This window comes from Bidens hawaiensis, unplaced genomic scaffold (assembly GCF_021521415.1).
Source record: "Bidens hawaiensis isolate Kalapana, Puna unplaced genomic scaffold, B.hawaiensis_p1.1 tig00013115_1, whole genome shotgun sequence".
In the NCBI taxonomy this organism is placed as follows: Eukaryota; Viridiplantae; Streptophyta; class Magnoliopsida; order Asterales; family Asteraceae; genus Bidens; species Bidens hawaiensis.
This window is the reverse complement of record NW_027492105.1, coordinates 671,347-692,625: the sequence shown is the minus strand read 5'-3', so window position 1 is coordinate 692,625 and position 21,279 is coordinate 671,347. Positions and strand designations below refer to the sequence as shown.

The 21,279-nt window shown below is 34.4% G+C and overlaps 1 protein-coding gene across 1 annotated transcript; it reads right to left on the bottom strand.

Annotated features, from left to right (window-relative positions):
* Positions 1 to 18,934: 18,934 nt before the first annotated feature.
* On the bottom strand, positions 18,935 to 21,047 carry LOC143543275 (CASP-like protein 1). Its single transcript, XM_077035632.1, has 3 exons — positions 20,774 to 21,047; positions 20,513 to 20,642; positions 18,935 to 19,195 (listed from the first exon to the last, which is right to left on the bottom strand). Exons 1-3 carry the CDS (start codon positions 21,043 to 21,045, stop codon positions 18,971 to 18,973), a joined length of 627 nt encoding a protein of 208 aa, XP_076891747.1. The 5' UTR covers positions 21,046 to 21,047; the 3' UTR covers positions 18,935 to 18,970.
* Positions 21,048 to 21,279: the final 232 nt, after the last annotated feature.

Below are 21,279 nucleotides of genomic sequence, written 5' to 3'. Positions count from 1 at the left end.
ATCGTTTTTTCGGCGAGTCCCCGTTCACCATTATCAAGGATCTTTTCGGGTAAATATTATATGCATTGAGATCGTTTCCTCCTGTTTAGTAAAACCCCTAACCTAATTTAATCAAATAAGAATAATGCTTTGTTTATATAAACTCAATCCTCATTTCATTTTTTTTAATACAACACCAAAACCCTCTCATTCTCTTAACCTCGTTTCATTTCTATTTTTTTTTTAAATCACAACCAAGATTCATCCATGTAACCCTTCAAACTTCGGTTTTGCCCAATTGTCATCCCGACAACCTAACTCAAATAATACCGATTCGAATAATCCACAACCGAACAACACCCAACCGATGCAACCGAACCCTCAACACCCGTAACCGGTCGGTATTAATTTTGACACCAACATAATGACATACATGCGTATGTTAGGTGATGCGGTTCCTAACCTAAGCATGATGGCCGGTGTTCACAACTCCAGTATGATGACCGGTGTTCAAAACCCTAACATGATGACCCATGGATACTTAAAATGAATGAGATTATAGATTAGACAAGGGAAAATTAAGCTATAATTGAATATTAACTTCACATATAATCCTCAATACTTTACTTTATTAGAAGAGTAAGATTTTATATGTTATGAAGTTTATACTTAAATTTATAAGAAATTATAGTGTTGCTATTTATTTATAATAACGATTATATGTATATCATGTATCATATTTTAATTTGATATATATGGGTCAGGTATAGGGTACATGATTTTACAACCAGGTCTGAGACAGAGATTAGCATTACTCGACCCAAACCCAACCAATTTTGTCATACCTATATGAAACGTATTACAAATTTAAGTTAAATATATTGACTTATAAATATTATTATCATATTATTATTATTAATTTGCAACTTCTGAGTTGTACTGAATGCTGCTTTTGTTGTACATATGGTTATCCCTTTGAAGTTGTGCATCCATCAGCTATACAATCTACTGCATGTTTTGTAAGTTTAGTTTTTATTTGTTTCTTTACACGTGCCTTTCTTATAGCATACGTTTCACTTACTTTTACACATGTCTTCCCCCACCCACAGGTTAATCACTCTGCACTACGCTAACAATCTAACCTCATATGGTGGTTCTATCTCTCATCATAAGACAGTGATTTTTCAATCGCCACAACGGAGATCCCGCTACAGATCGTCATGCCTCGACGGCGTACCTTTTTATCTCTCTACTTGGGTTACGACAACCAGATATCAAAAGTTAAATTGATCTTCGTCGTTTCTTGAAGCCACTGTCTGCTACAAATCCCCAACCGCACTGCTGTTGCCGACTCCGATTTTGGGAACCTAGGTGGCCATGGAGTCTCCCTTCTTCGTTTACAGTATCGTCAAGGTCCCTAATTTATTTATAAATTTATTGATAAGTGTCGAAGCATGAAATGAATCTGACCTGATCCATGACGATATTTCCACGGATTTTCGAGATGAACGAACCACGTCTTGATCTTCTTCTCCGGTTGCTTGAGACCTGCAATGGTTTTTCGGGGGTGTGGAGGTGACTGCTAAGAAATCTCAAAGATCTCTTGTTTACAGACACAAAAAAATGGTGGTGGCTCTTATTGAGCATGACCCTTTAATAAGGAGGTGGAGACCTCCTTATATAGAGAGCCTCATGGCCACCATCATGGTACCCAAATGGGCCTAGCCCAGTTAGGGTTACCTCCACAAAACCCTCTCAGCCCAATAACATTGTATTAGTCCATATAATAAAATAAGCCAAACATAATAAATTTAGGGTCGTAAAACCGGGTTTAGTACCATACCCCTACAATAAGGGTTTCAGTTTTAGACAAATTGTGACTTGACATCCTATTTTATGTAATATCTTTTGTAGAATCTGGTGAAGACCAATGTCGGAATCGTTGGTAATTTTCTCTATATAACTTGACTTGATATCTTATTTTATTCCTTTTGTATGTAGTTATGGTTCTCTGTCATCATAAGTAATTGTGTAACTATGTTTGATGGATAAACCATTGTTATTTATAGTTGGTTCACTTTGTGAGAGCTTCGGAAGCAATTGTCATTCAAGAAAACTATGATATCTCGGTGAGCATTTTATTTTTATTATACATGTGTATTAAACAATATGTTAACAAAAAACTTTTTTTGTTAATCCAAGTGTTCACCAGGCAATGAACGTAGATGACATGGACAACGTGGCAGTTGACATTTCTAATTCTTTTAGTTAATGTTATGGCTTTCAATTCAGAGGCATAGATACTTTAAATGTGCAACATCTAATTTATATGTTTGTGGTAAAAAAAATTCAAATTTCACCGTGATTAAACATGTACATAATAGAATTACCATTGATTATTTCGAGTTAATTGTTGGAACAAAACTCCATGATTGGAAATATTGCAGTTTTCCTTTCACCGAGCTTCATAGGAGGGATAAAACTGAACCCGAAGCTTAAGACATAGAGGATGGCGATGAAGATGATGGGATGCAGATGAGCCAAATGCGGTATGGTGAATGAGGAGTCAATGAAGAAGTCAAAGAGGAGACATTTTAAATGTTCTTATGAAATGGCAATGGAGTCACGCCCGGGGCAACACAGATATAGGGTTGGTGTTTTGACTCCTGATCCGCAAGTGTTAGAGTTCATAAGATTTTATTTACTCTCTGCAGGAAACCTTATAGAGTAGGACTATCTAATTTATTTCATCCACATTTGCAATTTCAATTATTATACAAATTAGGCGTCATGTTTAGCCTTGGTTTCTATTGATAAATATTGTTTAGCCTTGGTTTCTATTGATAAATATATTTGTTCACTCCTTTAATGGGCAAAGTCTGATTTCATGAGTAGGTGATAAAAGGTTGTGAGAGAGATGTGAAGAACTAAAGTAGTGTGCCTTTGGTTAGGTAAATGCCTTTTGTTGTTTACTTTTTATGAAAACTTACTCTCATTGTCATTTTGTCCTTATATGTCATGAATTTTATACACAAAATGGCAGCAGTAGCACTAAAAGTCAAGTGCATTTTTTATTTTTTATATGTTCAAATTTTGATTTTATGGATTGGCAGTAGAGATTATTTCTCATCTAAAGAAGGAAAAAAAGATGTTCTTGAAGGAATGAGGAGTCTCATACTTTATATTGATGGCATTTCGAACACCCAAGTAATAAATGGCACCAGGTACTGCTCCTTTCTTTTCTATTAAACACATTGTTAATGTTCAATACTTCTATGATAGCCATCTCTAACAAAAATATCACTTGATAAATGTACAGATGATGATGACAACTGCAAAACGGCAGATGATTTCCAAGTGAAGAGGTCCATAATCTATTTTAATGATAAAAAAGCACACAACAAAAACAAGTGAAAGTGAAAAGAAACTGAATTTGTACAAGACTTTAGGTTAGGCAATAGGCACCCACTTTTGCGGGCTTTATAGTAATGTAAAAGCTGTTGAAACTGGGCATTACACATCTTAGGCTGAGGGGTGTGGGGGGCGTGAGAGGGGGCGCGAGTGGGGGCGCCAGCCAATAATATTGTGACGTGTGGCAGAGAGAGAAACTTGATAAGATGGGTGTTGGTTGTGGTGCTCGCGCCCCGGGCCATGGTGTGGAGGGGCGCGAGAGGGGGCGCGAGCGGTTTTTTTTTTATTTTTTTATAAATGTATTAAAAAAACGAATTATTATAAAAACTCATAAATTATTTAAAAAAACACAATAAAACATTTAATTCGAAACAGTTTGTTTCCCGCGAACCCATTCTGTTTCGAACGATCACAAAACACATGCAGCCATGAATAATAATAATAATAATAATAATAATAATAATAATAAAGCAACCTCATAAATCATAATTTTAACTTCTCTCTCACTCCAACCCCTTTATTATTATTATGATATTATCTCTCACCGACTGCTACCCACTGAATCATAGATCTCCGGCTACAATACCCAGTTATCCGATCACCGGTCAGCCAGGTCAGTCACTTTTCCGGACAGTATTGCCAACATCATAAAATTTTTTTTTTTTAATAAACAAAGAGCCCAACTGCTCTATTTACGCATTCCCATGCCGTTCACGAGCGCTACCCCTCTTGTGCCTGCCTCTTTTTCCGCGCTCGCGCCCCTCTCGCGCCTCGGTGGTGTGGTGCTCGCGCCCCGGGGCGCGAGCGGCTGACCTCACGCGCCCTTTCTCGCGCTCCACACCCCTCAGCCTTAACTACTCCCGCGTTGCGGCGGGTCTAAATACCACTTAAATTTCAAAAGTGAAATTAACTTTTAGCTGTCCATTCTTGATTATTCTTATTTACTGATTTTATATTCTAATATGAAGTTAAATATATAAAACCAAATTTGTTAACAGTGAATGAACAACACATACATAAAAAAAAACAAAAACAAAATTTACAAAAGGTTCATGTTAGTAAGAGCAATCAATTATTTACATTGTTATTAAGGGGGTGTTTGGGTAAGCTTTTAAAACTGTTTTTTTGTTTATTTATTTTTTAAAAAATAAAAGCAACTTTTTGAAAAGCTTTAATTTAAAGTTTTTGGAGAAGCTTTGTCAAACAAATTATGTTTTTCAACAAGCAAATAAGCAAGTTTTTAAAAGAAACACCCCCTAAGTCGATCACAAGGTTAATCATATTCATAAAAGAAAAAAAAACATCAACCTAAAACACAACACCATTTTAAGTGCTTTAGATATTAACACGATGAGTCAAGTTAGAGTTGAAGATTATTCAGCCTGTGAAGCCATCAATCTAACATGATTTGCATCTGGTTAATCAAGTCCTGGATCGATAATCAAACACCAAAATAAATGACTAACTCTCGTTTATATTAATCAGAAAATCTCACTCTAAAAACTTATTACAACTCTCAAACCCTAACTCGATTTAACTCTTGATGAACCCTAACTCGGTTGCACCAACTTCACTTTCTATAATGTTAAACCATAACTCAGTTTATATGGACTAACCAAACTTGCTAGCCAAGACACTACCAAATATATAAAACCCTAATAACTCTTGGTCTGGACCTTACACTCGGGCCAAACAACAATTGTGCCAACAATCACCCCCTCAATTGTTGTATCCGACTCACCCAACTCACCCCCTAATTTCCTACTCGAAATTGGCGGATCTTCAACTTCACGCTTGTCATCAGTATCTTGATTCTCCCTAGGCTTTTCTTGATCTCTTGCAATGTTCTTTGGGCTCCACTTTGCTTGAAGTAACACTTGCTTCGTTTGATCATTACTCGTCTTCCCTTGGGCTTGAATCACTTTCTTGACCACGTGTTTAGTTTCTTGAACACTCTTCTTTGGACTTTGAATTTTGGAACTTGGATCTGTGATTGGAATCTGACTCGTACCTAGCTTGTCTTCTTTCAGTCCAATACTTTGAAGATCCCGACCTGCAAAATTCTTCATTCCAATAATAGCTTGTTTACCGGGACTTGCTATCTTGAGGCTAATCTTGTATAATCGGTCCTCGGTCCTTGTCACCTTCATCAAAAGCTTGCCTGTATCATCTTTAATGGTTAGCAAATCATGTTTCATGTGAATCTCGCATCCACCTTCCGTTGCCTGACCAAGACTTATAATATTGCACTGTAGGCTAGGGATGTAGTAGACATCTGTCAACAGGCGCCGCTCCCCCGTTTTCCCTTCAATTAAGACCGACCCTTTTCCCCGAATATCAATACAAGATTCATCTCCGAACTTCACCATTCCCTTTTCTTGTTCATTCAATTCATAAAAGTACGCTTTATTACCCGTCATGTGATTTGATGTTCCGTTGTCGAGATACCAAACATCTTTCTCCATCAGCACGGTTTCGAAACGCTTTGGAATCACACCGTCTTCATTTAGTAAAACTGCCTTTTGATCACCTTTTATCATAAACAAAGATGGATCAAAATCATCAATTTTGTTCAAATTAGATTCTTCCTTTTTCTTCATACGTTCCGGGCACATAGCCATAAAGTGACCAAACCCATCACAACGGTAACACTGAACTTGTGATCTATCCTTTCTTCCTAGTTGACGATCATTGGTTCTTCTTTGTCCCTTATGACTTGACCCACGATCTTGACCACCTCGGTTTTCGCAACCATCTTGGTCCTCATCGTCTTGGTCTTGACCTTCGGTTTCAAGGCCTCTTCCACGCCCATGTGAACTCGGCTAACCCTTACCTTGGCTACCGGACTGATCATACGACTTCCCTTTATAACCACATTCCGATCGATTGAAAAGTAACTGACCTTGTGAATTTGAAGCGCGCTCTCTCCCTTGTAGACGTTCCTCAAATGCCTTAAGTCTTCCAATAGCATCTTCAAACATCAAACTATCGAGATCAACACTTTGCTCGATTGAGGCTACGAGTGGAAAGTACTTATCTGGAACCGCATCCAGCAACTTCTTCACCAAGACATCTTGCTTGAACACGTAACCTAGACTCGTTGCCTTTGAAACCATACTTGTTATTTTTCCTGCAAACTGGTCAACAGTCTCGTTTTCTGCCATCTTGAGTTTCTCAAATTCACTTTTCAACGTTAGCAGTCGAGCCTTTTGAACTCGCTCGGCCCCAACATACCGTGCTTTTAAAGCCGTCCATATATCTCGGGTATTCTTGTATTGAGAAATCTGAAGAAGAATGTCACCATCCACCACTTGAAACAAAAACGATCTTGCCGTTTTATTCTTCTTCTCATCAATAACCGCACCCTCTTTCAGTTGAACAACTTCCCATAGGTCTTGATCATCCAATATCGCTTCCACTACAATCGCCCATGTGATGTAATTAGTTCCATTCAGCTTTGGAACCTGTAACGAAACCACACCCCCCCCCCACTCGCTTTGGGTTGGATTACCGGTCTTTCTTCGTCACCTGCCATTGACGTCGAACCCTCTTTGCTCCACTTTTTTTTGGAAAAATTAAAGCCAAACAGTCTGAACAACTTTTCAGAACCGAGCACGCTTGCTCGCAGAATAAATCAAACCTTGGTTAAAACCTAACTAGTTAAACCCGTGTAAAAAATAAACTTTGAATTAAACCGTCTTGTTCAACCCAAAATAAAAACCCAACAATAATTGTTAAACCAACTTGTTTGACACAAAAGAACTCAACTAAGAAAGAAAATAAAAACTAAGTTGGGAGTTTTACTTAGATTTTCGAATTCCCCACAACACAGAAACAATATTGCTTCAATGAAAATTATTCTACTTTTTTTCTTTTCGTAACATGTGTTGAATCCCCTGCTAACTTTTGCGACACCTCATATATGCTCTAATCACAAAAGAAAACAATCAATCACATAAATTAAAAACCCAATAAAATACCGTTCGCTGCCTCCGAACCGAACAATAAAGAATGGCGATATCTTCCAGTCACCAAATCTCGGCCTGTCACCGACCCTTTCTTTATCGTCGACCCTCGCCTCCGGAACCGAGTTTTGACTTCTGATCACAGGTATAAACTCACCTGAAAATAGTTAAGGCCTTCTAAAACAGCCTGTAACACCCCGGCTTAAGCGGAAACGCCCGAGTGATGATGTACAGATTGCTCAAACACACGTGGCACTATTAAGTGACCATAATAACATTAATTCATTAAATAGCCAAGTACACAAGTTCAATCAAGTAAACAATACGAGTTTAAATCAAAGATAAACAATAATCAAAACAAATGTCTCGTTTATTAAATAACCTAGGTATTCTAAGTGTCTTCTAGTCCTTCATCCTCTAATCACGGTACCTGTAACATATGTATAAAATATGGTCAGCTATAAATATAGCTAGTGAGTTTCCACAGTTTAAATACGTACATAAAAACCATACAATTCATAGACATGTGATAAACGAGCAAGTAAGTCCTTTCCAGTTGGTACAACCAACGTACTTGGATAATCGCGCAAGTAAGGTCCTTTCCAATTGGTAACAACCAACGTACTTGGATAATGAGACCCTTTTCCACTCGATACAAATGGACCGGAGTGCAAAGGGGGGCGTATGATCATACTCAATGAGACTTCCCAATCGTGCAAGTAATATTCGTGCAAGTAATACAAGTAACACACAAGTCCATATACGAATTGTAGTTTTGTAATAGAAGAAATAATACTTGAATTTTTATAAGGATACATATGCTACCCCAAAACATTAAAACCTTAAAAAGGGGTGGTGAAAAACTAACCTTAGTAATTGAAATGAAAAAGGAATAAGAATAACTTGAAGGCGTCAAAGGAAACCGAAGCGATCAATCCGTACGAACTATAAATAAGAATAAACACGACTTTTAACGGCTATTCTAACGGGATTTTAAAGTTGATTAATTGCACGAATAATTTTTAGAATTTAGTTATTATTTTATAATTTTATTACGAATCTTATGGCTCTTTGATTATTATATTATTATTCATGTTTTAACGGCAATTTGGTTATTAGTACGATTTAAGCACTTTAATGGCGAGAAAACAAAGTTTATATGTTCAAAAAGCTTGAACTATTAATTATAAGTTATAACTATATTTATTGTGTTGACTAAACGATTTCTAGAAATTTAAAGTTTACGTTACGTTTATTAAACGATTTTTAATAACGACTAACAAAACCGAGAAACTTGATTTTTACATATAAAATGGTGAGATATATTTTATAATAAATTTACATAATTTTTATTTAATTTAAAAAGGTTTTTATAAATTTTTTATGATTTTTTTAATGATTAAAAAGATAAAATAGTTATTAATAAACTGTTATTATATTATAAAAAATAATGTAACTAACCCGGGTTTCGAACCCGGGTCTGGGTGGTATATGTTCAGTGTGTTCAGCTGCTATAGACTGAATATTCGTTAAGACCTTGGTTGTAAATATACATATATAGTATTACAGTTTAATGGTTTTATTTAATATTAATAATAATAATAATAAACAGATCATCAGAAAAAAAAGAATGAAATAGCGCTTGACCTGGGTTTCGAACACGGGTTTGTTGGATACATGTTACGTAGTTAACCAGTTGGACTGTGAGTCATATTCGTTTTACATCTGAAAAACATTATATATATAATAATGAAAATTCATCTTCTTCCTTTATCAAGAACATAAACCCTAATTTTATCAATTGGGGTTTCTGTTCTATGTTTGTTCAAATTAGTTTAGGGTTATTGTTTATTGGTTCATCAACAATAATAAGCATATAACAATTACCTTTATACGTTTTGGTTTGGCCGAGATTAAGTTTGCCGGAAAAGTTAACCAAGAAACTCCCAATTACAGAAACTCAGTGTATTAGAGGGGGATTAAGAGAAGTGAGCGAGTTCTAATGAAGGTTAGGGTCCTATTTATACTAGTGGAAGGAGCGTCTACGCGTTAATTCCAAGGATTTGATTAACGAAAAATCCTGCGGGGATCGCGGGTTTAATTCACGCGGCTACAGGTTGTTATAACAAAATTAATGAGTTGGTTAATGTTTTACGACGACGGAGAAACGTTTTTATATAACTATTTTGTGAAAAATATAGGTTTTACGGTGGTTTGGCCGTCGCCGGCGCCGCCACCGGCGGCCGGCCGGAAAAACGGGGCAAGGAGGGGGGGTGGGTAGGGTTTTGTTATAATATTATAATTTAAATAGAGTTTATAGTTTTAGCCCCTAAACTTTCAAGAACCTTTAAATGATAATATAAATACCTTGTCAAAATATCAAAATAGATTAAGTTTTTATGATCAATAATAACACGTTAAAAAGGTGAAATTTCATATAAAATAAAGTATCAACCTGAATAAGGTAACATTGACATTAAGAATAACAAAGTGAATAGTCGAAACCTCAAGATTGAGAGTAACAAGGTAAAACATTAGACTCAAATTGATGAAACATTAAGATCAAGAATAACAAGATGGTTCGATGAAACATTGAGCGAGAAAAGAATCAAACAAATAACCAAAACAATTCATGTAAAGTAAATATAAAATGAACACGTGTGTTATACTAGATAGCTATAATCATATTCCTGGTTATAATTAAACTAATCCCTTAGAGGTAACCGGAATAGATAGCTAAAGGTAGAAATATGGTTTCTATTAGATAACTATGCACATAACCATGTTCATAGACCCAACTTCCACTAAACGATTATGTTCATGGGAAATCGGTCATAGACCGTGAGATTGAGGTACAAAAGTAAACCAATTCAACAATACGACTATGTATTATAAATGACGCATGTATTTGTGTGTTTCGCGCTTGAGAGTAAACATGAACGAAAATAGGTCAACAATCGACAAATGACCAAACTCAAATATAAATTTCATAACAACTTTCAAAGAAATTAGATACATAGAATTATTTTGATTATATCCAAAAATAAAAAAAAAATCATGAAGAAGAAGTTAAAGAAAAAAAAACAAAATGCAACTTGCAATACTTGTCTTCTCAAAGGTAGGTGGGTTGAGGTATGGAGGTTAGGGTGAGGGGCGGTGCCATGATTTCTTAACCGAAACACGTTGGTGGTGATGAAGGGGGTGGGGGATAAAAATGATTTTTAAGATTCATTTTAATTTGTGAAAATCGGTTGCAAAACATGGTGATTTATAATTCAAAGTTAATTAATTTTTTTTTTCTTTATGATAAATAAAAGTCCTGAATTAGTGCTAAGGCTTGCGAAACTTTATGAATTTTTTTTTTTTTTGATGAAAAGTAAAGGTTTCCCTTTTGGCGGCGTACTATGAAAACTTTAGAAAGGATCGTCAAATAAAATGACTCATTTTGATAGAAATAATATATTAGCGTAATGGGCTTAGGACTTGTTTGAAACAAAAAATTTTTTGAACCTTGGAAAATATTATATATAATAATAATAATGACAATAATGGTAATAATAATAATAATAGTAGTAGTAGTAGTAGTAGTGATGATAATAATAATAACATTAATAATAGTAATGGTATGACGATAATAATAATAATAATAATAATAATAATAATAAATCATTTGATTTGACTTAGAGTCTTTTTGAAGAAAATCAACTGATTAGATAATTAGCTATTTAAAATAATCGAGAATTTAAAGTTATAAGTGTAGGGTGTTCATAAAAAAATGAAGCGGAGAAACATGCATGGTTTAAAAAAATAGGTATGTTTGACGAGTATGAAGGGCCTAAGTATTGGTGCAAGTCTAAGAGTGAGCTTCATGTGGCCAGGGAACGCGGTTTAGGGTATTGCATGGCAGAAATAAGTTGGGCCTTCCTAAGCATAGTTGGTATGTTTGGGTCACTACAATGGTACTAGGGTCGCAACATGAGCATATGGTAAAACATAAGGTGTGGTAAATGGTTGGGTAAAGGGTCGTGGGAAGCATTTCGATATTGAGAGGCGATTGAGTGGTGACGCATAAACGAGACAAGCAAAGATTGTGTTTCCGTGTTGGGCTTTTTTTTTTAATGGTTGGGTTGGCTTTGGGTATCGTGGATTTGTGTTGGGTTTTAGATTGGTTAGGGCATAGATTTGGTGTTTGTGCTTATTGTTGTGGTTGGTGTTTATGAGTTTTGATGCATTTGGGTCAGCATGATCGGGATCACGACGGCCTATTGCTTGAAAATATGGGTTGTCACTTTGTGGGTTAAGTTTCGAAGGCGACGTCGAGGAAAACGAGAAGACATGCTGCGAAGCGGAAATGATTTGCGTGACATGGAACGTAAATATGAAATTTTGAATTACTAAACAACAGAAACACTATATGAAACATTCCTGAAATCAGAATTACTCTATATAAATAATTAAATAAAATTACACTAAAAAAATTTGAATTCAAGATTCAGATGTCCATGACCTATCATGGGTTTTCGGATTTCAATAAGAATTTCATAACTAATCAAATGAAAACTATATCAAATTTGAAATCGGAATCCATAAACCACCATAGATTTTCGTATCCCAATACAAACTTAAAATAAATAGTGAAATTGAATTGAAAATCGAGTGTTCCTGTATCACCATGATTTTTCGAATTTTCAGTTAAACCAAAATAATAATCAAATACCTGAATAAGGAAAACGAACTTAAACTCAACTATTCATGTATAACCACAAATTTTTGAATTTCTTATTAAATCCAAAATAATAAATGAATATATAACTAAAGAAAACGAACTGAAAACTCGACTATTCATGTATCACCATGACTTTTCGAATTTTCAATTAAAACCATAATAATAAATGAATATATAACTAAAGAAAACGAATTGAAAACTCGACTATTCATGTATCACTATGACTTTTCGAATTTTCAATTAAAACCATAATAATAAGTGAATATATAACTAAAGAAAACGAATTGAAAGCTCGACTATTCATGTATCACTATGACTTTTCGAATTTTCAATTAAAACCATAATATAAACAATTGAGTATTTGGAATCACACGTTGTATGAATTATCATAACTTATATGTTCCAATAAAAATAAAAAAGCGTAATCAAAATGAACCAAAAGCTGGTTATTCGTGTATCACCACGACTTGTCAGACTTTTAGTTAAAATACACAAATAAAAAATGTGAAATCAAATCGAACCAAAAGCTGGTTATTCGTGTATCACCACGACTTGTCAGACTTTTAGTTAAAATACATAAATAAAAAAATGTGAAATCAAATCGAACCACAAGCTAGTTATTCGTGTATCACCACGACTTGTCAGACTTTTAGCTAAAACTCATTGTAAAACATTGAGGGTCGGAGTCACACGTCGCATGAACCACCATGACTTGTGTGACATCCTTAGGAGTGTAACCATATTCTTTTCACAAAGAGAACATGGTCACGTTTGAAAGCATAAAGTTGTGATTCGTATGGCGTTTATTGTGGTATACTTTGGCTTAATAGGTTTCGTGCCCTTTCCGAACTCTCCAGGTAAGCAACCGGGTCCGCGTCTGATTGGATTTGTACGCATTGCTTATCTTTAGGTTTCAATAACCTTGGTGTCAAGAGTTCAGAAAATAAGCACGTCCCCCTTACACTTTACTACATACCCGGCACGCAGAACCATCTTTAAAAAGAGGAAATATCAGAAAACCGAAATAAAATCGATTGAAAGAAATGTTTTGAAAATATTTGTTTTAGGCCTAAGCCTTGGAGTTTGTATGTGAATATGTGTACAGGCAACATTATAAAATATTATAAATATAAATTCAAGCGTATGAATGAACTTTAAATATAAGTGCGGGCACATAGCACATAGAGTATACATGCAATTGGGGCACTAAAAATAAACTATAACTATACTAGGTCGTTACGTCTAACCACCTATCTTATAGTCACGGCTCTGATACCAATCTGTAACACCCCGTCTTTAAACGGAATACGCCCGGGTGCAACGTACAGATCACTCATAAGCTCGTAACACTATTAATAGTGACAATATATTTATTTTATTCCATAATATCGCAAGTACACAAATAGTTTCATAATGAGACAAACAACACTACATCTAAATGAAACAAATATTATTCATTGAAATAATCCTAAGGTATAACTAGTTTTCTTGTCCTGGCACTTCATCGTATCAACCTGCAGCACGTTAAAATAATATATTTTGTCAACAACACATGTTGGTGAGTTTTCATAAGTTTTTGCGTATATAGATATATATAAAATGCGCGATTCAACGATCGTCATGCAATAAATATTCAGACATAATGTAAATGAAATCAAATAGTGTCGTCCTCCCGTTCATTTAGCCGAAGCTGTAGAAGTCGGGGAAATGAGAACCACCTTACCTAAACAACCGAAGTCGTAACGTTAGACACGCAGGTATGTCCCGTCGGACCCTCCCACTATATGTATGCATTTGCGTTTGCGTAACTTTCACCATAAAAACAGTAAACACGTTGCACATAATTCACATATATAATCATAAACAATATGCAAGAATAATATTAACATGTACGATAAATGTGAATCGGTTTGTAAACAAGCGCATAACTAACAAAATAAAAACTTGTGACATGCTACACCCCAAAAATATTAAAAGCGGTAAAAAGGGGTTAAGAAAAACTCACATGTTAAATAAGCAATAATGAGTAAATAAGCGAAGATGTCTTTAAGCGAGTGAACCGACAGGGTTCGGTTCAATAAGTGACCATAGATAAATAGATAACTGTGATCAAAATAAGGTTGAGGAAAGATAAGAAATAGATGGCCGACATGTTCGGTTTATAATTCTTAAACGAAAAGTTTGTTAAAAATATATTTTTGTTCTATTTTTATAAGTTAAATGAAATAGGTTAGTTATTTGATTTTTAATCAATTTATTTTAGTTTTAGAAAAAAAAATAAAAATACAGGTTATAATAATTATTAGTTAATTTTAATGATTTCAGCTCGTTTCCGAGCCGAATATTATTTAATAAAACAAGTTTAACGAGTGGTTCATGTTTTTGGTTGGACGTGAACTCGGTTTGATTCGGGTTTATATCTAACATGCTTGAAATGATAAGATGTTGTGACATGTTGGATACGCCGCTGGTACATCCTATATATAAGTGCCCTTGCCGTACATCCATTTGTGGCGTTTTTCAGGTCATTCAAAGATCAGTGTTATTAATTTATTTAGTTATCGATATTATTTTTCATATGTATATAAAATTTGTTAAAACTTTTAACAACTCCATGTATTAGTTGTTTTTTTTTAATTATTTTTAATTAATTTTGGGACGAAATGTCTAAAAGTTGTGAATTCTGTGACATTCGTCATTTTTCAAAAACCCGAAAACCCGAACCATTTTAAAATTTTGATATTTTCGGATTAGTAATAAAATCTCCGCATTTATTGAGTATTAATTGTGTTATTTAATTATAATTATTGGTATTCTTCAAGACGGGTCAACTGTCTTCTTCTCATCCTCTCTAAATTTCCGCCATTTGACTCGTTTTTCCAAGTCTTGGATGAACCTAGACTATTTTTTTATTGATAATTAAATTCCCCCTTCATCAAATTTGGTCAAAACTCATTAATTTGGTGATTAATATTGCTTAAGACTAGCCTTATGACTAGCTTATGCAATTAATCACTTCAACCTTGTTATTAACGATTTGAAGCCTATATAAAGGCTCTCATATTCTACAAATCATTCACCACAACACTTTACACTTTCAATTGTGTTATTGCTTTTCAAATTGTGCAAAAATCCAAGTTTCAAGTTCTCCTTTCTTCTTTGATATTCCATCCTTGGGTAATTATTGTCTTATTTATATACAACATATCATGTGATCATCATCATGTTGTCACTCTAAATTAACAACCGTGGTTGTGTTTTCACTATCACTCGTCGGCACGTTAATGTTCGGTTAAAAATAAGTTTTATGCTAAAAACTAACTTTTGCAAAACTAATAAACAAGACTAAGAATTTCCAACATGTCACAACATCTTATCATTTCAAGCATGTTAGATATAAACCCGAATCAAACCGAGTTCACGTCCAACAAAAAACATGAACCACTCGTTAAACTTGTTTTATTAAATAATATTCAGAGCCGTGACTATAAGATAGGTGGTTAGACGTAACGACCTAGTATAGTTATAGTTTAATTTTAGTGCCCCAATTGCATGTATACTCTATGTGCTATGTGCCCGCACTTATATTTAAAGTTCATTCATATGCTTGAATTTATATTTATAATATTTTATAACGTCGCCTGTACACATATTCACACACAAATTCCAAGGCTTAGGCCTAAAACAAATATTTTCAAAACAATTTTTCAATCGATCTGTAACACCCCGGCTTAAGCGGAAACGCCCGAGTGTGACGTACAGATTGCTCAAACACACGTGGCACTATTAAGTGACCATAATAACATTAATTCATTAAATAGCCAAGTACACAAGTTCAATCAAGTAAACAATACGAGTTTAAATCAAAGATAAACAATAATCAAAACAAATGTCTCGTTTATTAAATAACCTAGGTATTTCTAAGTGTCTTCTAGTCCTTCATCCTCTAATCACGGTACCTGTAACATATGTATAAAATATGGTCAGCTATAAATATAGCTAGTGAGTTTCCACAGTTTAAATACGTACATAAAAACCATACAATTCATAGACATGTGGTAAACGAGCAAGTAAGTCCTTTCCAGTTGGTACAACCAACGTACTTGGATAATCGCGCAAGTAAGGTCCTTTCCAATTGGTAACAACCAACGTACTTGGATAATGAGGCCATTTTCCACTCGATACAAATGGACCGGAGTGCAAAGGGGGGCGTATGATCATACTTAATGAGGCTTCCCAATCGTGCAAGTAATATTCGTGCAAGTAATACAAGTAACACACAAGTCCATATACGAATTGTAGTTTTGTAATAGAAGAAATAATACTTGAATTTTTATAAGGATACATATGCTACCCCAAAACATTAAAACCTTAAAAAGGGGTGGTGAAAAACTAACCTTAGTAATTGAAATGAAAAAGAAATAAGAATAACTTGAAGGCGTCAAAGGAAACCGAAGCGATCAATCCGTACGAACTATAAATAAGAATAAACACGACTTTTAACGGCTATTCTAACGGGATTTTAAAGTTGATTAATTGCACGAATAATTTTTAGAATTTAGTTATTATTTTATAATTTTATTACGAATCTTATGGCTCTTTGATTATTATATTATTATTCATGTTTTAACGGCAATTTGGTTATTAGTACGATTTAAGCACTTTAATGGCGAGAAAACAAAGTTTATATGTTCGAAAAGCTTGAACTATTAATTATAAGTTATAACTATATTTATTGTGTTGACTAAACGATTTCTAGAAATTTAAAGTTTACGTTACGTTTATTAAACGATTTTTAATAACGACTAACAAAAACGAGAAACTTGATTTTTACATATAAAATGGTGAGATATATTTTATAATAAATTTGCATAATTTTTATTTAATTTAAAAAGGTTTTTATAAATTTTTTATGATTTTTTTAATGATTAAAAAGATAAAATAGTTATTAATAAATTGTTATTATATTATAAAAAATAATGTAACTAACCCGGGTTTCGAACCCGGGTCTGGGTGGTATATGTTCAGTGTGTTCAGCTGCTATAGACTGAATATTCGTTAAGACCTTGGTTGTAAATATACATATATAGTATTACAGTTTAATGGTTTTATTTAATATTAATAATAATAATAATAAACAGATCATCAGAAAAAAAAAGAATGAAATAGCGCTTGACCCGGGTTTCGAACCCGGGTCTGTTGGATACATGTTACGTAGTTAACCAGTTGGACTGTGAGTCATATTCGTTTTACATCTGAAAAACATTATATATATGTAATAATGAAAATTCATCTTCTTCCTTTATCAAGAATATAAATCCTAATTTTATCAATTGGGGTTTCTGTTCTATGTTTGTTCAAATTAGTTTAGGGTTATTGTTTATTGGTTCATCGACAATAATAAGCATATAACAATTACCTTTATAGGTTTTGGTTTGGCCGAGATTAAGTTTGCCGGAAAAGTTAACCAAGAAACTCCCAATTACAGAAACTCGGTGTATTAGAGGGGGATTAAGAGGAGTGAGCGAGTTCTAATGAAGGTTAGGGTCCTATTTATACTAGTGGAAGGAGCGTCTACGCGTTAATTCCAAGGATTTGATTAACGAAAAATCCTGCGGGGATCGCGGGTTTAATTCACGCGGCTACAGGTTGTTATAACAAAATTAATGAGTTGGTTAATGTTTTACGACGACGGAGAAACGTTTTTATATAACTATTTTGTAAAAAATATAGGTTTTACGGTGGTTTGGCCGTCGCCGGCGCCGCCACCGGCGGCCGGCCGGAGAAACGGGGCAAGGAGGGGGGCGGGTAGGGTTTTGTAATAATATTATAATTTAAATAGAGTTTACAGTTTTAGCCCCTAAACTTTCAAGAACCATTAAATGATAATATAAATACCTTCTAAGTTAAATAAAGTTTTCAAGTTTCACACTCTTAACCCTAAACTTAATAATCGAATTAAATAGTGTTCGGTTTTTGGATTATTTACGCGTTTATTCGTACGTTAAGGCTCAGGAATTTATAAACAATTGAATAACAACGAACAAAGAATAATGAACATTAAATGTCGAGAATCACTTTATTAAAATATTTAATACATCGAAACGACCCAACGGGTCGGGTTTACAAATACGAAAACGAATCGAAAATTGACGAATGTCACACAGCCCCCGACAGAAAACCAACTTGTTTCTGAATTGTCGCCGCACAAATAACCTCCTCACTGCCTGCTGCCGATAATCACTTACAATCCGATCGGCGACTCGATTATCGATTTCTTGAACTTGGCTCTTATACCAATTCAAGTCCCGGATCGATAATCAAACACCAAAGTAAACGACTAACTCTCGTTTATATTAATCAGAAAATCTCACTCTAAAAACTGATTACAACTCTCAAACCCTAACTCGGTTTAACTCTTGATGAACCCTAACTCGGTTGCACCAACTTCACTTTCTATAATGTTAAACCATAACTCGGTTTATATAGACTAACCAAACTTGCTAGCCAAGACATTACCAAATATATAACTCTTGGTCTGGGTCTTACACTCGGACCAAACAACAATTGTGCCAAAAGTACCCATTTAGGGATAAGCTAATTCGTTATTTCTTTACTACGTTAACCGTGGAAAACAAAATTCAAAATATTTACATCAAATCCAGTATATTTTGCTTCTCTCCAAAGTAAATAACATTATAATAATAAACCATGCGTCAATCATGGATAATATTTTTCTAAAGACATATAGGTTGACACTTGACTACATAAAACAAAAGGAAAACGAAGATAATACAAGCAGACGACATGTCGGGTCTCCATTCCCCAACCAATTATGCATGATCACACACGACAATATGAACGTGTAAATCGGTTTCTTGTGAACAAATCACCTCCTACTGTTCCTCACAATAGCCGAAACCGAGAACCAAACGAGCATTAAGAGTGTAACCGATGCTAGAAGTGACACAGCTCCCGCAGATGCAAGATGGTGACAAAATGTATCAAATATATGGCAGATCTTCATCCAACGGACATGAGGGTTACCTTTGAGTGCTTCATATGCTACTCCTCCTCCAGCTCCTGTTGCTGATGCTGAGATCGATAACATCAACTGCCACACAATATTATTACCATATATTTATTCAGTTTCATAGGGTTTAGTAACATGCCCTATTGGAATGGAATTAATTATTGAAATGTTCTTTAATTATATGTGGTTTGCGGTACAAGGAAATAGTGGCGGAGCCAGGAACTTTTTTCCATGGGTTCGGAATTTTTTGATCCTTAATTTTTATCTGGTGTCAAAGTTTTCGGGCCCGAATGGATCGGGTCGAGTCGATCATTCAGTTAGATAAATAAAATGTAATATCACTATCATAACAAAAATATATCGTTAGCATTCAATAAATACAAGGTCATTAAATAAAAAGATATTGCGTATTATAATTGTTCCTTACGTGTTTTTATGTTTTAAAAATATCTTCAATCGCGACTTTGAAAAGACTTCATTCTTAAAATAACAAATACAATACAAGCATCATTCATATAATCGTCACCAAAATGATTACGCAAATATGACTTCACATGCTTCATTAAAGAAAAAACATTTCTCAAACGATAGACCAACAGGTATTGTTGTTGGCGATGGTTGAAACCTTGAGGCGAATGGCAAAGGCGATGAAAGAGTGGCCATCTGGTCAAAAGAAAGAAACTGATCGGTTGCTGAGTTGATGGCCGATGTTTTTATTTGTTTATTTATATATTTTTTATTTAGGTATTATGTTTAAGAATGTTAATTGGGCTGGACTTATTGATCCATTCTATAAGTATTTTGGGCATTTTATTAATCTATATATGAGGTAATAGGGTATTATCGGCCCATTTATAATGTTTGTTAATAATTTTTATAGTTTTTTTAAAAGCTTTTTATATTTTATAAAAAGAATATTCGTTACTATAAAATATAACTAAACTTTTTATGATCAATGGGTTCGAATATACTTTTTAAAACGATATTGGGTTCGCTCGCCAAAAAAGAATGGGTTCGTTCGTTAATTCAACACTACAGGTTATATATATAACCGAAAAAGAACCGGGTTCGGCCGAACCCGGTGATGAAAGTGTGGCTCCACCACTGCAAGGAAGAAGTCTTGGAATGAAAATAAAGTTAATTAGAGTGTTGTGGATAACTATAAAGTTTGGATTAATTATGTTAATTGTTTTTATTATTTTATTAGAGTCCTAGTTATAGTCTGAAATGGTTTTTGTTTAGCTATATATACGAGTCATGATAAGGGTTGTAAACTTGTAATAGTTTTGAGTTATTTTCTTGATTAATAGAATTGGAGAGTTTATTCCAAAATTAAACGTTTTACTAAAATATGTTAATATCAATTCACAACCATAATGCCATGGTTCAAGATCTTACAGTATCGAGTAGCACAAAATGTAATTGCTGGTTTGTTGAGCTTGGTTCGTGCTTCTTTAGCGATGAATATGATAAGTACCCGGTGATTATGCTATACAAGCCAACAGTGGAGTAGCCTGCTACAAAGTACCTATATGTCAAACACGTAATTAACCATTTAGGGTAACAAGAATGATATTAATAAGTTATTGCGTTAATACGTGAATATGTGATATAATAAATATATAGATAGGTATGTTTACAAATGTAGGAGTTACTTACGTGAAAGATGCTAAGTGAGTGAACTTTGCATCCACGCCTATTGTCGTGTTGGGTGAAACACGTATGGTTGCGGTTTGTTTAGAAGTGACCATGGCAACGATCGAGACAAAGCAAAATACGAACAGGAAGAGCCTTAAGGTTACATCAGCCCTCCCAGGGTTCTTGACAGCAACCCAGTCGTTACCAGAGACATACCTGGTTAATTTTGATGACCACCCTATCTGTGTCTCTGTGGTGGCTTGTTGAGGAGCTCCGGTTTCGAGTGATGCCATGACTAGTGGGAAGTAGAGGGCAGAAAATTAGAATTGAAGGGGTTTAAGAGGAAGTGGTTTGGATTATCATGGCATTCCATCCAAATATATAGACGATGGATATTTGTTTGTTTGTTAATGTTTCTAAGGATTACATGTTACCTTTTTATAAACTTTTTGGATTTATTTTGAGTTACGGGTAGTTTTGTGCTTGTAGGCATTTATTGAAAATCTTTTTACGTTGAAAGTTTTTGT

Excerpts from the sequence above, each read along its gene's own strand:
- LOC143543275 (XM_077035632.1), bottom strand. The coding sequence starts at position 21,045 with ATGGCATCACTCGAAACCGGAGCTCCTCAACAAGCCACCACAGAGACA. Across the intron at positions 20,643-20,773 it reads ACTCACTTAGCATCTTTCAC|GTACTTTGTAGCAGGCTACT; the intron begins GTAAGTAACTCC and ends TTTGACATATAG. Across the intron at positions 19,196-20,512 it reads ATTTTGTGCTACTCGATACT|TTGATGTTATCGATCTCAGC; the intron begins GTAAGATCTTGA and ends ATTGTGTGGCAG.